The 15,910-nt window shown below is 38.4% G+C and overlaps 1 protein-coding gene across 1 annotated transcript in view; it reads right to left on the bottom strand.

The window, feature by feature from the left end:
• Nucleotides 1-535: 535 nt before the first annotated feature.
• LOC137015600 (mucin-2) overlaps nt 536-15,910 on the bottom strand; it is a 41,088-nt gene continuing 25,713 nt past the window's right edge. Inside the window, exons 26-35 of the mRNA XM_067380647.1 lie at nt 15,213-15,369; nt 14,924-15,055; nt 12,041-12,165; nt 10,832-11,518; nt 9,234-9,725; nt 2,469-4,514; nt 1,790-1,832; nt 1,449-1,687; nt 1,036-1,219; nt 536-723 (exon numbers count right to left, since the gene is read on the bottom strand). Coding sequence (XP_067236748.1) covers nt 536-723; nt 1,036-1,219; nt 1,449-1,687; nt 1,790-1,832; nt 2,469-4,514; nt 9,234-9,725; nt 10,832-11,518; nt 12,041-12,165; nt 14,924-15,055; nt 15,213-15,369 — 4,293 coding nt within the window. The remainder of the gene's footprint in view (nt 724-1,035; nt 1,220-1,448; nt 1,688-1,789; nt 1,833-2,468; nt 4,515-9,233; nt 9,726-10,831; nt 11,519-12,040; nt 12,166-14,923; nt 15,056-15,212; nt 15,370-15,910) is intronic.

Below are 15,910 nucleotides of genomic sequence, written 5' to 3'. Positions count from 1 at the left end.
AATTTGTGTTCTGAACATTAACAAAGGTCTTATGGGTGTGAAACGGCATGAGGATAAGTAATAAATGACAGATTTTTTTTTTTGTGTGTGTGTGTGAACTGACCCTTTAAATGTATCCACACATTATAAACATTAATATTACTAAAATCGTGATTGCATTTGTGAGTGTACCACATAGCCCATTGAGAATAGAGGAGTTTCTCCAGTCCACACAGATAGAATTCTCTCCACATAGCTGTGCATAGGCCTCTAGACTAGCGCAGACAGAAGGCTTTCCCTTTGTGAATACATCATATTTACATGCCTCATAATAATCCTTATAGGGAACGGCGTCATGGCAGCTGTTAAACAGACTGTGAAAAAAAAAACAAATTTGTGAGCCCCCCCCCCATCCAAAAAATCAAAATAATTCACTTATCTTAGAAGAGAATCATTTAAAAATGTGAATTTTATTAACATCATGATTTAATTCTGTTTAATAATGCTTTTAATAGAATCACTCTCTGTTACAAACAAACTGTGTTTGTCCTTTGCCTTACTTGGTGGTGATTATTTCACAGACAGTAATATTTGGAGGTTTAGTTGGAGTTGGTCCTGGAGGAGATGGAGGAGGTAATTTACAACCCGGTGGGACCATCCAAAACTGTGCCATGTCCTCACATGATTTGTCGATTGTTCCATTAGGAAGTCTGCAGTCGTCTATGGTGCTGTTGTCACAATGCCCTACAGAATATCAACAGAATTTCAAAAAGTTAATGAACAGAAGCACAAGCCAACCATGATGGGAAAATTTCAGCTGCAATAAATCAAGATGGAATAAGAACTTTCCTGAAATCAACAAAAACCAATATATATTCAGGTATAGAGCCTAAATTTAGTTTTTCTTTTAAGAAAACAAAAGTAAGTATTTTATTGTTCTTGCAGAAGGTGATCATCTAATTAAAATGAGTTCTATCAACATTATGCTTCACTTGAGACATGTTGAGCTTTGATTATAATTAAAATCTGTCATTAAACAACTAGATCTGTACTCACCACATTGTCCCTGAGTATTATTATGGAAGTAGGAGAATGGGAGATTGATTTGGATGCCTGTTTTACTGACTGTAATCAAAGTTTTGATTTCAGAGATGTTCAGAGTGACTTTCATGCCGGTACTGGTGATGATGATGCTATCGATTATGTATGTTGGCATCTGCTTTACATCATTAACAGAGACCTAAGGGAAATATTTATAATGAAAATTGTAATACTGAGTATTACATACATTTGCTGTAGAGCAGTATTGCGGAATAAACTGTGTACAAGTAAAAAGTGTACAAGTGAAATTCAGTATGAGTAGAAACTTGCAGGAGTGGATGGGAGTGAAATTAAACAATCCTGTGCAGACCTAGTTTTAAACACTTGTAGTTTTTGTAAAAAAAAAAAAAAAGTTTGAATAAACTTACATTGATCACTTCATTATTGTCACTTGCCAGCTTGATTTTGTAGGATTTGTAATACACAAGCACATACTCAGGGCAAGTAAGATTATGTGCAGTATCACAATAATAGTTTTTAGCATGGACACTGATATTGTATCTTGGGATGATTTCTTCGAACAAAACATAAGTGCAGTTTCCTTGAAAAGTATAATATTGTCCATCAAAAGTTTTATAATGAGGGTCACCCCAGGAACCGCATACACCTGTTGGATCAGAAAACAGATAAATATAATGCACTGCCAATACAATGTAATTTTTGATAGCACCTTTACGATCAATTTGAAAAAAAAAAAAAAAAAACTCACATTGACACTCATACTTAAAGCAGCAGTCATTGTTATAATACACCTTCACAGGATCAAGTCCATTAACACATTTAAGATTTTCTATTACTGGGTCACAATGTACAGTTTCTGTGACGACTTTTCCATCTTTGCACTTTTTGATAGTGCATGCATTTGTCTGCTATAAATAAAAGAAATATTGATGAACAAAGGTTAATAAAACAGGGTCATAATTCATTTCAGGTCGTTTTACCTGCACAAGAATACAATAATTATTTTTAACCAAGTTATTTACACTAGTTAGGCACTGAAATAATAAACACAAATTGTATGTGAGGACTGTTTTAGTCTCTTTTATTACCGTGTTGTCGAATTGAATCTGTTTTACAATATGGCAAAAAGGGGACTGTAGTGTATAGTTGCAATAAGCAGTATAGCATTCATCCTGTAGAGGAGGGATTGTTGTCCCTATAATTACAATAAAAGATTTGCAGAGAAGGCAAATATTTTTTTTAACAATTTAAACTTCAAAACATTTTAAAAATCATGCCAATTTCAATTTGACTATTAATCAATCTAATACATAAATTTACATGGAAAAAAAATAAAAGTATCAGTACTTACCTACTGGGTAAGTTTTATTGTTATATGTGCAGTAACATGTGATTGTTGTTGTTGTTGTTGTTGTTGTTGTTGTTACTTTCTGGCTTGCAGGTGTTGAGGAAATAATAGGGGGCTCCGTGTGCACACTGAAGTTTGTTGACATAGAACTGATTGTAGCTATTGTAGATGTGATTGTTTCTGTCTTGGTAGGTGTTGGTGTTACAGTAATAGTGGTGGTAGATGTTGTAGGAGTTGTGGTTGTGACTGTAGTAGTTGTAGAGGTAGCAGTGGATGTTTCTGTTGTTGTAGATGTTGTCACAGTAGAAGTGGGAGTATATGTTTCTGTTGTTGTAGATGGTGGTGTCACAGTAGTAGTGGGAGTATATGTTTCTGTTGTTGTAGATGGTGGTGTCACAGTAGAAGTGGGAGTATATGTTTCTGTTGTTGTAGATGGTGGTGTCACAGTAGAAGTGGAAGTATATGTTTCTGTTGTTGTAGATGGTGGTGTCACAGTAGAAGTGGAAGTATATGTTTCTGTTGTTGTAGATGGCGGTGTCACAGTAGTAGTGGGAGTATATGTTTCTGTTGTTGTAGATGGTGGTGTCACAGTAGTAGTGGGAGTATATGTTTCTGTTGTTGTAGATGGTGGTGTCACAGTAGTAGTGGGAGTATATGTTTCTGTTGTTGTAGATGGTGGTGTCACAGTAGTAGTGGGAGTATATGTTTCTGTTGTTGTAGATGGTGGTGTCACAGTAGTAGTGGGAGTATATGTTTCTGTTGTTGTAGATGGTGGTGTCACAGTAGTAGTGGGAGTATATGTTTCTGTTGTTGTAGATGGTGGTGTCACAGTAGTAGTGGGAGTATATGTTTCTGTTGTTGTAGATGGTGGTGTCACAGTAGTAGTGGGAGTATATGTTTCTGTTGTTGTAGATGGTGGTGTCACAGTAGTAGTGGGAGTATATGTTTCTGTTGTTGTAGATGGTGGTGTCACAGTAGAAGTGGGAGTATATGTTTCTGTTGTTGTAGATGGTGGTGTCACAGTAGTAGTAGTAGTATATGTTTCTGTTGTTGTAGATGGTGGTGTCACAGTAGTAGTGGGAGTATATGTTTCTGTTGTTGTAGATGGTGGTGTCACAGTAGTAGTGGGAGTATATGTTTCTGTTGTTGTAGATGGTGGTGTCACAGTAGTAGTGGGAGTATATGTTTCTGTTGTTGTAGATGGTGGTGTCACAGTAGTAGTGGGAGTATATGTTTCTGTTGTTGTAGATGGTGGTGTCACAGTAGTAGTGGGAGTATATGTTTCTGTTGTTGTAGATGGTGGTGTCACAGTAGTAGTGGGAGTATATGTTTCTGTTGTTGTAGATGGTGGTGTCACAGTAGTCGTGGGAGTATATGTTTCTGTTGTTGTAGATGGTGGTGTCACAGTAGAAGTGGGAGTATATGTTTCTGTTGTTGTAGATGGTGGTGTCACAGTAGTAGTGGGAGTATATGTTTCTGTTGTTGTAGATGGTGGTGTCACAGTAGTAGTGGGAGTATATGTTTCTGTTGTTGTAGATGGTGGTGTCACAGTAGTAGTAGTAGTATATGTTTCTGTTGTTGTAGATGGTGGTGTCACAGTAGTAGTGGGAGTATATGTTTCTGTTGTTGTAGATGGTGGTGTCACAGTAGTAGTGGGAGTATATGTTTCTGTTGTTGTAGATGGTGGTGTCACAGTAGTAGTAGTAGTATATGTTTCTGTTGTTGTAGATGGTGGTGTCACAGTAGTCGTGGGAGTATATGTTTCTGTTGTTGTAGATGGTGGTGTCACAGTAGTAGTAGTAGTATATGTTTCTGTTGTTGTAGATGGTGGTGTCACAGTAGTAGTGGGAGTATATGTTTCTGTTGTTGTAGATGGTGGTGTCACAGTAGTAGTGGGAGTATATGTTTCTGTTGTTGTAGATGGTGGTGTCACAGTAGTAGTGGGAGTATATGTTTCTGTTGTTGTAGATGGTGGTGTCACAGTAGTAGTGGGAGTATATGTTTCTGTTGTTGTAGATGGTGGTGTCACAGTAGTAGTGGGAGTATATGTTTCTGTTGTTGTAGATGGTGGTGTCACAGTAGTAGTAGTAGTATATGTTTCTGTTGTTGTAGATGGTGGTGTCACAGTAGTAGTAGTAGTATATGTTTCTGTTGTTGTAGATGGTGGTGTCACAGTAGTAGTAGTAGTATATGTTTCTGTTGTTGTAGATGGCGGTGTCACAGTAGCAGTAGTAGTATATGTTTCTGTTGTTGTAGATGGCGGTGTCACAGTAGTAGTAGTAGTATATGTTTCTGTTGTTGTAGATGGTGGTGTCACAGTAGTAGTGGGAGTATATGTTTCTGTTGTTGTAGATGGTGGTGTCACAGTAGTAGTGGGAGTATATGTTTCTGTTGTTGTAGATGGTGGTGTCACAGTAGTAGTGGGAGTATATGTTTCTGTTGTTGTAGATGGTGGTGTCACAGTAGTAGTGGGAGTATATGTTTCTGTTGTTGTAGATGGTGGTGTCACAGTAGTAGTGGGAGTATATGTTTCTGTTGTTGTAGATGGTGGTGTCACAGTAGTAGTGGGAGTATATGTTTCTGTTGTTGTAGATGGTGGTGTCACAGTAGTAGTGGGAGTATATGTTTCTGTTGTTGTAGATGGTGGTGTCACAGTAGTAATGGGAGTATATGTTTCTGTTGTTGTAGATGGTGGTTTCACAGTAGTAGTGGGAGTATATGTTTCTGTTGTTGTAGATGGTGGTGTCACAGTAGTAGTAGTAGTATATGTTTCTGTTGTTGTAGATGGTGGTGTCACAGTAGTAGTGGGAGTATATGTTTCTGTTGTTGTAGATGGTGGTGTCACAGTAGTAGTGGGAGTATATGTTTCTGTTGTTGTAGATGGTGGTGTCACAGTAGTAGTGGGAGTATATGTTTCTGTTGTTGTAGATGGTGGTGTCACAGTAGTAGTGGGAGTATATGTTTCTGTTGTTGTAGATGGTGGTGTCACAGTAGTAGTGGGAGTATATGTTTCTGTTGTTGTAGATGGTGGTGTCACAGTAGTAGTAGGAGTATATGTTTCTGTTGTTGTAGATGGTGGTGTCACAGTAGTAGTGGGAGTATATGTTTCTGTTGTTGTAGATGGTGGTGTCACAGTAGTAGTGGGAGTATATGTTTCTGTTGTTGTAGATGGTGGTGTCACAGTAGTAGTGGGAGTATATGTTTCTGTTGTTGTAGATGGTGGTGTCACAGTAGTAGTGGGAGTATATGTTTCTGTTGTTGTAGATGGTGGTGTCACAGTAGTAGTGGGAGTATATGTTTCTGTTGTTGTAGATGGTGGTGTCACAGTAGTAGTGGGAGTATATGTTTCTGTTGTTGTAGATGGTGGTGTCACAGTAGTAGTGGGAGTATATGTTTCTGTTGTTGTAGATGGTGGTGTCACAGTAGTAGTGGGAGTATATGTTTCTGTTGTTGTAGATGGTGGTGTCACAGTAGTAGTAGTAGTATATGTTTCTGTTGTTGTAGATGGTGGTGTCACAGTAGTAGTAGTAGTATATGTTTCTGTTGTTGTAGATGGTGGTGTCACAGTAGTAGTGGGAGTATATGTTTCTGTTGTTGTAGATGGCGGTGTCACAGTAGTAGTAGTAGTATATGTTTCTGTTGTTGTAGATGGCGGTGTCACAGTAGTAGTGGGAGTATATGTTTCTGTTGTTGTAGATGGCGGTGTCACAGTAGTAGTAGTAGTATATGTTTCTGTTGTTGTAGATGGTGGTGTCACAGTAGTAGTGGGAGTATATGTTTCTGTTGTTGTAGATGGCGGTGTCACAGTAGTAGTGGGAGTATATGTTTCTGTTGTTGTAGATGGTGGTGTCACAGTAGTAGTGGGAGTATATGTTTCTGTTGTTGTAGATGGTGGTGTCACAGTAGTAGTGGGAGTATATGTTTCTGTTGTTGTAGATGGTGGTGTCACAGTAGTAGTGGGAGTATATGTTTCTGTTGTTGTAGATGGTGGTGTTACAGTAGTAGTGGGAGTATATGTTTCTGTTGTTGTAGATGGTGGTGTCACAGTGGTAGTAGTAGTATATGTTTCTGTTGTTGTAGATGCTGGTGTCACAGTAGTAGTGGGAGTATATGTTTCTGTTGTTGTAGATGGTGGTGTCACAGTAGTAGTGGGAGTATATGTTTCTGTTGTTGTAGATGGTGGTGTCACAGTAGTAGTGGGAGTATATGTTTCTGTTGTTGTAGATGGTGGTGTCACAGTAGAAGTGGGAGTATATGTTTCTGTTGTTGTAGATGGTGGTGTCACAGTAGTAGTAGTAGTATATGTTTCTGTTGTTGTAGATGGTGGTGTCACAGTAGTAGTGGGAGTATATGTTTCTGTTGTTGTAGATGGTGGTGTCACAGTAGTAGTGGGAGTATATGTTTCTGTTGTTGTAGATGGTGGTGTCACAGTAGTAGTGGGAGTATATGTTTCTGTTGTTGTAGATGGTGGTGTCACAGTAGTAGTGGGAGTATATGTTTCTGTTGTTGTAGATGGTGGTGTCACAGTAGAAGTGGGAGTATATGTTTCTGTTGTTGTAGATGGTGGTGTCACAGTAGTAGTGGGAGTATATGTTTCTGTTGTTGTAGATGGTGGTGTCACAGTAGTAGTGGGAGTATATGTTTCTGTTGTTGTAGATGGTGGTGTCACAGTAGTAGTAGTAGTAGTATATGTTTCTGTTGTTGTAGATGGTGGTGTCACAGTAGTAGTGGGAGTATATGTTTCTGTTGTTGTAGATGGTGGTGTCACAGTAGTAGTGGGAGTATATGTTTCTGTTGTTGTAGATGGTGGTGTCACAGTAGTAGTGGGAGTATATGTTTCTGTTGTTGTAGATGGTGGTGTCACAGTAGTAGTGGGAGTATATGTTTCTGTTGTTGTAGATGGTGGTGTCACAGTAGTAGTGGGAGTATATGTTTCTGTTGTTGTAGATGGTGGTGTCACAGTAGTAGTGGGAGTATATGTTTCTGTTGTTGTAGATGGTGGTGTCACAGTAGTAGTGGGAGTATATGTTTCTGTTGTTGTAGATGGTGGTGTCACAGTAGTAGTGGGAGTATATGTTTCTGTTGTTGTAGATGGTGGTGTCACAGTAGTAGTGGGAGTATATGTTTCTGTTGTTGTAGATGGTGGTGTCACAGTAGTAGTGGGAGTATATGTTTCTGTTGTTGTAGATGGTGGTGTCACAGTAGTAGTGGGAGTATATGTTTCTGTTGTTGTAGATGGTGGTGTCACAGTAGTAGTGGGAGTATATGTTTCTGTTGTTGTAGATGGTGGTGTCACAGTAGTAGTGGGAGTATATGTTTCTGTTGTTGTAGATGGTGGTGTCACAGTAGTAGTAGTAGTAGTATATGTTTCTGTTGTTGTAGATGGTGGTGTCACAGTAGTAGTGGGAGTATATGTTTCTGTTGTTGTAGATGGTGGTGTCACAGTAGTAGTGGGAGTATATGTTTCTGTTGTTGTAGATGGTGGTGTCACAGTAGTAGTGGGAGTATATGTTTCTGTTGTTGTAGATGGTGGTGTCACAGTAGTAGTGGGAGTATATGTTTCTGTTGTTGTAGATGGTGGTGTCACAGTAGTAGTGGGAGTATATGTTTCTGTTGTTGTAGATGGTGGTGTCACAGTAGTAGTGGGAGTATATGTTTCTGTTGTTGTAGATGGTGGTGTCACAGTAGTAGTGGGAGTATATGTTTCTGTTGTTGTAGATGGTGGTGTCACAGTAGTAGTAGTAGTATATGTTTCTGTTGTTGTAGATGGTGGTGTCACAGTAGTAGTAGTAGTAGTATATGTTTCTGTTGTTGTAGATGGTGGTGTCACAGTAGTAGTAGTAGTAGTATATGTTTCTGTTGTTGTAGATGGTGGTGTCACAGTAGTAGTGGGAGTATATGTTTCTGTTGTTGTAGATGGTGGTGTCACAGTAGTAGTGGGAGTATATGTTTCTGTTGTTGTAGATGGTGGTGTCACAGTAGTAGTGGGAGTATATGTTTCTGTTGTTGTAGATGGTGGTGTCACAGTAGTAGTGGGAGTATATGTTTCTGTTGTTGTAGATGGTGGTGTCACAGTAGTAGTGGGAGTATATGTTTCTGTTGTTGTAGATGGTGGTGTCACAGTAGTAGTGGGAGTATATGTTTCTGTTGTTGTAGATGGTGGTGTCACAGTAGTAGTGGGAGTATATGTTTCTGTTGTTGTAGATGGTGGTGTCACAGTAGTAGTGGGAGTATATGTTTCTGTTGTTGTAGATGGTGGTGTCACAGTAGTAGTGGTAGTATATGTTTCTGTTGTTGTAGATGGTGGTGTCACAGTAGTAGTGGGAGTATATGTTTCTGTTGTTGTAGATGGTGGTGTCACAGTAGTAGTGGGAGTATATGTTTCTGTTGTTGTAGATGGTGGTGTCACAGTAGTAGTGGGAGTATATGTTTCTGTTGTTGTAGATGGTGGTGTCACAGTAGTAGTGGGAGTATATGTTTCTGTTGTTGTAGATGGTGGTGTCACAGTAGTAGTGGGAGTATATGTTTCTGTTGTTGTAGATGGTGGTGTCACAGTAGTAGTGGGAGTATATGTTTCTGTTGTTGTAGATGGTGGTGTCACAGTAGTAGTAGTAGTAGTATATGTTTCTGTTGTTGTAGATGGTGGTGTCACAGTAGTAGTGGGAGTATATGTTTCTGTTGTTGTAGATGGTGGTGTCACAGTAGTAGTGGGAGTATATGTTTCTGTTGTTGTAGATGGTGGTGTCACAGTAGTAGTAGTAGTAGTATATGTTTCTGTTGTTGTAGATGGTGGTGTCACAGTAGTAGTGGGAGTATATGTTTCTGTTGTTGTAGATGGTGGTGTCACAGTAGAAGTGGGAGTATATGTTTCTGTTGTTGTAGATGGTGGTGTCACAGTAGTAGTGGGAGTATATGTTTCTGTTGTTGTAGATGGTGGTGTCACAGTAGTAGTAGTAGTAGTATATGTTTCTGTTGTTGTAGATGGTGGTGTCACAGTAGTAGTGGGAGTATATGTTTCTGTTGTTGTAGATGGTGGTGTCACAGTAGTAGTGGGAGTATATGTTTCTGTTGTTGTAGATGGTGGTGTCACAGTAGTAGTGGGAGTATATGTTTCTGTTGTTGTAGATGGTGGTGTCACAGTAGTAGTTGGAGTATATGTTTCTGTTGTTGTAGATGGTGGTGTCACAGTAGTAGTAGTAGTAGTAGTATATGTTTCTGTCGTTGTAGATGGTGGTGTCACAGTAGTAGTGGGAGTATATGTTTCTGTTGTTGTAGATGGTGGTGTCACAGTAGTAGTGGGAGTATATGTTTCTGTTGTTGTAGATGGTGGTGTCACAGTAGTAGTGGGAGTATATGTTTCTGTTGTTGTAGATGGTGGTGTCACAGTAGTAGTGGGAGTATATGTTTCTGTTGTTGTAGATGGTGGTGTCACAGTAGTAGTGGGAGTATATGTTTCTGTTGTTGTAGATGGTGGTGTCACAGTAGTAGTGGGAGTATATGTTTCTGTTGTTGTAGATGGTGGTGTCACAGTAGTAGTGGGAGTATATGTTTCTGTTGTTGTAGATGGTGGTGTCACAGTAGTAGTGGGAGTATATGTTTCTGTTGTTGTAGATGGTGGTGTCACAGTAGTAGTGGGAGTATATGTTTCTGTTGTTGTAGATGGTGGTGTCACAGTAGTAGTGGGAGTATATGTTTCTGTTGTTGTAGATGGTGGTGTCACAGTAGTAGTGGGAGTATATGTTTCTGTTGTTGTAGATGGTGGTGTCACAGTAGTAGTGGGAGTATATGTTTCTGTTGTTGTAGATGGTGGTGTCACAGTAGTAGTGGGAGTATATGTTTCTGTTGTTGTAGATGGTGGTGTCACAGTAGTAGTGGGAGTATATGTTTCTGTTGTTGTAGATGGTGGTGTCACAGTAGTAGTGGGAGTATATGTTTCTGTTGTTGTAGATGGTGGTGTCACAGTAGTAGTGGGAGTATATGTTTCTGTTGTTGTAGATGGTGGTGTCACAGTAGTAGTGGAGTAGTATATGTTTCTGTTGTTGTAGATGGTGGTGTCACAGTAGTAGTGGGAGTATATGTTTCTGTTGTTGTAGATGGTGGTGTCACAGTAGTAGTGGGAGTATATGTTTCTGTTGTTGTAGATGGTGGTGTCACAGTAGTAGTGGGAGTATATGTTTCTGTTGTTGTAGATGGTGGTGTCACAGTAGTAGTGGGAGTATATGTTTCTGTTGTTGTAGATGGTGGTGTCACAGTAGTAGTGGGAGTATATGTTTCTGTTGTTGTAGATGGTGGTGTCACAGTAGTAGTTGGAGTATATGTTTCTGTTGTTGTAGATGGTGGTGTCACAGTAGTAGTAGTAGTAGTATATGTTTCTGTTGTTGTAGATGGTGGTGTCACAGTAGTAGTGGGAGTATATGTTTCTGTTGTTGTAGATGGTGGTGTCACAGTAGTAGTGGGAGTATATGTTTCTGTTGTTGTAGATGGTGGTGTCACAGTAGTAGTGGGAGTATATGTTTCTGTTGTTGTAGATGGTGGTGTCACAGTAGTAGTGGGAGTATATGTTTCTGTTGTTGTAGATGGTGGTGTCACAGTAGTAGTGGGAGTATATGTTTCTGTTGTTGTAGATGGTGGTGTCACAGTAGTAGTGGGAGTATATGTTTCTGTTGTTGTAGATGGTGGTGTCACAGTAGTAGTGGGAGTATATGTTTCTGTTGTTGTAGATGGTGGTGTCACAGTAGTAGTTGGAGTATATGTTTCTGTTGTTGTAGATGGTGGTGTCACAGTAGTAGTAGTAGTAGTATATGTTTCTGTTGTTGTAGATGGTGGTGTCACAGTAGTAGTGGGAGTATATGTTTCTGTTGTTGTAGATGGTGGTGTCACAGTAGTAGTGGGAGTATATGTTTCTGTTGTTGTAGATGGTGGTGTCACAGTAGTAGTGGGAGTATATGTTTCTGTTGTTGTAGATGGTGGTGTCACAGTAGTAGTGGGAGTATATGTTTCTGTTGTTGTAGATGGTGGTGTCACAGTAGTAGTGGGAGTATATGTTTCTGTTGTTGTAGATGGTGGTGTCACAGTAGTAGTGGGAGTATATGTTTCTGTTGTTGTAGATGGTGGTGTCACAGTAGTAGTGGGAGTATATGTTTCTGTTGTTGTAGATGGTGGTGTCACAGTAGTAGTGGGAGTATATGTTTCTGTTGTTGTAGATGGTGGTGTCACAGTAGTAGTGGGAGTATATGTTTCTGTTGTTGTAGATGGTGGTGTCAAAGTAGTAGTGGGAGTATATGTTTCTGTTGTTGTAGATGGTGGTGTCACAGTAGTAGTAGTAGTATATGTTTCTGTTGTTGTAGATGGTGGTGTCACAGTAGTAGTGGAAGTATATGTTTCTGTTGTTGTAGATGGTGGTGTCACAGTAGTAGTGGAAGTATATGTTTCTGTTGTTGTAGATGGTGGTGTCACAGTAGTAGTGGGAGTATATGTTTCTGTTGTTGTAGATGGTGGTGTCACAGTAGTAGTAGTGGGAGTATATGTTTCTGTTGTTGTAGATGGCGGTGTCACAGTAGTAGTGGGAGTATATGTTTCTGTTGTTGTAGATGGTGGTGTCACAGTAGTAGTGGAAGTATATGTTTCTGTTGTTGTAGATGTAGGTTTTACAGTAGTAGTGGGAGTATATGTTTCTGTTGTTGTAGATGATGGTTTTACAGGAGAACATTGTTGAACACAAGTCATGGTTTCTTCCAATAGATATGGAGTGTCTGGAGGGCAATGAGGATAACATCCTGGGCAAATAAATAAATACAGGAAGCGATAAAAAATTGTTATTTTTAGCTTTGTCCGTGCATCACCAGTGCAAAATATAGGTAAGAAATTTTGGTAACGCTTTAGGTTACAGCCCAGAAAGTACTGCATAATTACAACAAATTTACAGCATAACTTTCGGGGTATCAACCAGGAAAATAATACACGGGGAAATCTGCTTTTGTTTAATGTAGTTACAGGGTAAGTAATTAAAAAAACACACAAACAATCTGATATCACTGACACCGAAACCTTTATTTGAAAAATAACTTAAATAAATTAAAAACAGGTCTACAACAAATTTGATGTTTATCTGCTTACCCCCAGTGCATCCAAGATGTAGAGGACTTTTTTTCTTCAGTCGAACGTAAATTATGATTTTTAACTGCAACCGCTGCCGTCTGTCAGTCAAATAATAGCAGTGATTGGGAACTTGAACAATAAGAGTCGAAAAAACTTCCATAGACAAATCCAAATTAAACCCTGCGGCTCGTGACGGCACATTGATGTCCTAAGACACGAAACGATCGGTTTGTGCGAGAAACCGAACAGTATTTATATCATTTTTTTCCTCTAATACACCACTATGTCCAACTTCGTTCAACTTCCGGTTAGTGAGGTCTGATCGTGCTCTGACAACGGAAGTGATGTCTCGCGCTCATTGAAGTATATGGGCGAGACGTCACTTCCGTCATCACAACGCGTTTTTTGACCTCACTAACAGGAAGCTGAACGAAGTTGGACATAGTGGTGTATTAAAGGTAAAAATTATATAAATAATGTTCGGTTTCTCGCACAAACCGATCGTTTCGTGTCTTAGGACATCAATGTGTCGTCACAAGCCGCAGGGTTTAATTTTGATTTGTCTAAGCAAGTTTTATTTACTGTTATAGTTGAAGTTCCCATCTACTGCTATTATTTGACTGACAGACGGCAGCGGTTGCAGTTAAAAATCATAATTTGCGTTCGACTGAATAAAAAAAGAACTGCCGTCTCTGTTATTCTGTCTCGTTTGTTTCTCATTATCATTATCCATTATTCTGCGTATTTTTTTGTGAGCATTAAAAAAAAAAAACTGACAGCATCCGTCATCCACGTGACATTCGTGTGAGTTTCTCGGCATGCTTACGTCATGCTTCAAGTTACGTCAAGCATGCATGCAAGCACAGGTGACAGTTGGTCGAAAGTTTAAAATATTTTAAAATATTTGTTGTTTTTTTTCTTACAAATGTGTATCGTTTCACTTAAGAAGATATTGATTCATCCACTGGGGTCGTATGGATTACTGTAGTTATTGCTGTATGTGCTGTTTGATGCCTCGACTTTTAAGAACACACAAACTTGCATTATAAAGCATTCCCAGATATATATTTTTTTTTTCTAAAAACCTTTGTTTGTGTTCATCTTAAGAAGGAAAGTCGTATATATCTCAGATGGCATGAGGGTAAAAGATTCTGGGTGTACTATATTTTCTTTTAATACAGAATATCAAATGACATGGGATTCCTTCTTAAGATTCAGCAGTGGAAAGAAAGAAAAAGAAGAATTGGAACAAGAGGAGGACTCTGGAGGAGGAAGCCAAGCAAGAGAAACGAATAAGAAGTGTTGTAACTTTAAATCTGTTTTGAAATAAGTTGTTTTTTTTTAAATAAAGGTTTCCGAGTGATAACAGATTGTTTGCGTTTTTTTTTTTTAATTACTTACCCCATAACTAAATGAAACAATAGTGTAACAAGCACCACTTTAATTTAAGGCCTGCAATGTCATACTTACCCTGTAACTTCATGAAACAAAAGTATATTTCCCCATGTATTAAAAAAAATGCAACAGTTCTTTCTACTTGCCTTGAAACAAATTAATCAGTGCACTTTCCCGCTAAGTTGCTCCCAAACGTAAGATTGTTGTCTATCATTATAGTATAAGTACCCCTTAGTTCTACTTACAGTATAAATAATTTGTTATTTTCCTGGTTGTTACCCCTTTATTCCCAAGACTTTACATATAGTTCCCCTATACTTAAACATAGCCTACTTACTTTATCCACCTGTTAATTTGTGACGTAAAGAACGCCGTTACTAGGTCAAAGCCTTGACTCGTTTCACTTGAGAATGCCATCTCCACAAACATTTATGAGTGCTATTTATTCATAATAAACATTTGACATTTTAAAGTTAAAAATGTAAAATACTTACTACAGAACCGACTCCGTGCTCACAGCGTCACAGACATTAATATTTTAACGATTTATAAATATGGATCACTGTCTGGCCATCTGGGATTTTGGTATGGAGACAAAGGTTATGATTATAATTTTTTGGAAGAATTACACCACATCGTTTGTGTATATTAGTACCGTTTGTTGTTTTCTTGTGGTATGAGATTGCGTTTGGACCCAAAGCGCTGCCGCGTGACATCAGACTTAACAACCGAATAGGTACACTATAATTATTGAAAGTTACGCTGTAAATTCGTTACCGAAATTTCCTTTTGATTTAGTTTGTTTTGGTGTGTAAGGTACAAATTATGGAAATATGATTGGTGTTACTTTGAAACAAAAGTCTACCACTGAATCTTGCAAATGGTAAATCTAAATAAATATACAAATAGGGTCCTTAAAATACAATTTGATGTTAACAAGTTAAACATAAGCAAATTAAACTTTTTCAGCTGTCATGAAGTCTACAAGCCTTGGGAGAGAACATAAAACATATCCAGAGTATTAAAAAAATTATGCCTAACCTTCTATTAGAGGAATTTGATCAGAGCAATTTCCTGAGGGGTTTCTGCAGGTTTTCAAACAGGGTTTTCCACAGTGGTTATAGTGCCACGTACATGCTTCCGGAGTTGGGTTGTAGTAGTCACAGCATACATCTGCATGAACAATCACTTCGGTCAGTAAAATGAAAACATTTATAGTAAAAGACAAATCATAGAAGTTTATTTAATTTTGTAGAACAGTAAAATAAACACTGTTTGTTTAAAGGCAAAATAAAATATTTGCTGACGTTTTAGAAATATCAGGACTCACGGCATACGTCTGGGCTCCGCCATTTCACACAAACACCTTTTTTACGGCATTCAGCAGCATAAGCTGCCACTGCAGTACAGAAACAATCACAGGTATCCCCAATGTCACATGTACAGGTGTCTGTTTTACAGTTTTCATAATATTGGTTAGCGTCCACCTAGAAACAGAGAGACAGAACATTTCACAGCTTCTATCATGTTCTTCTTCCAAGATTTTTCTTGATTTTCTTTCCCATGGTAACTGTTAGTAGATAAGTTAATATTATAAATTAATCTAAAATATTAAAGGGATCATCCAAACCCATTCTGTCATCATTTACTCAACCTCATGCCATTTCCAACCTGTATGGTTTTCTTAATTATGCAGAACATGATTTTTGAAAAACAATTTTTTGTAAGTGTACCCCACTTAATTTAACTGAATAGACAAACACTAAATGTTTTAAGGTGATATTCGATAGACATAATGATAATGTCCCCACAAGGACATGGATTTTAAATATTGCCATCTTTGAGGAGGCATTCACCACACACACACACACACACAGAAGTTGTGTTCTCCAGAAGTAAGATTTGCAGATTTTGAATGAGGAAATGATGACAGAAGTTTCTTTTTAGGGTGAACTATCCTCACAACTTGGCTTTGTTCCAAACCTATAAAGGTAAAGTATAATTTCTAATTTCTGTGCCACTAGTATT

This window comes from Chanodichthys erythropterus, chromosome 24 (genome assembly GCF_024489055.1).
Source record: "Chanodichthys erythropterus isolate Z2021 chromosome 24, ASM2448905v1, whole genome shotgun sequence".
NCBI lineage: Eukaryota > Metazoa > Chordata > Actinopteri > Cypriniformes > Xenocyprididae > Chanodichthys > Chanodichthys erythropterus.
This window is presented reverse-complemented; position numbering and strand designations above follow the sequence as displayed.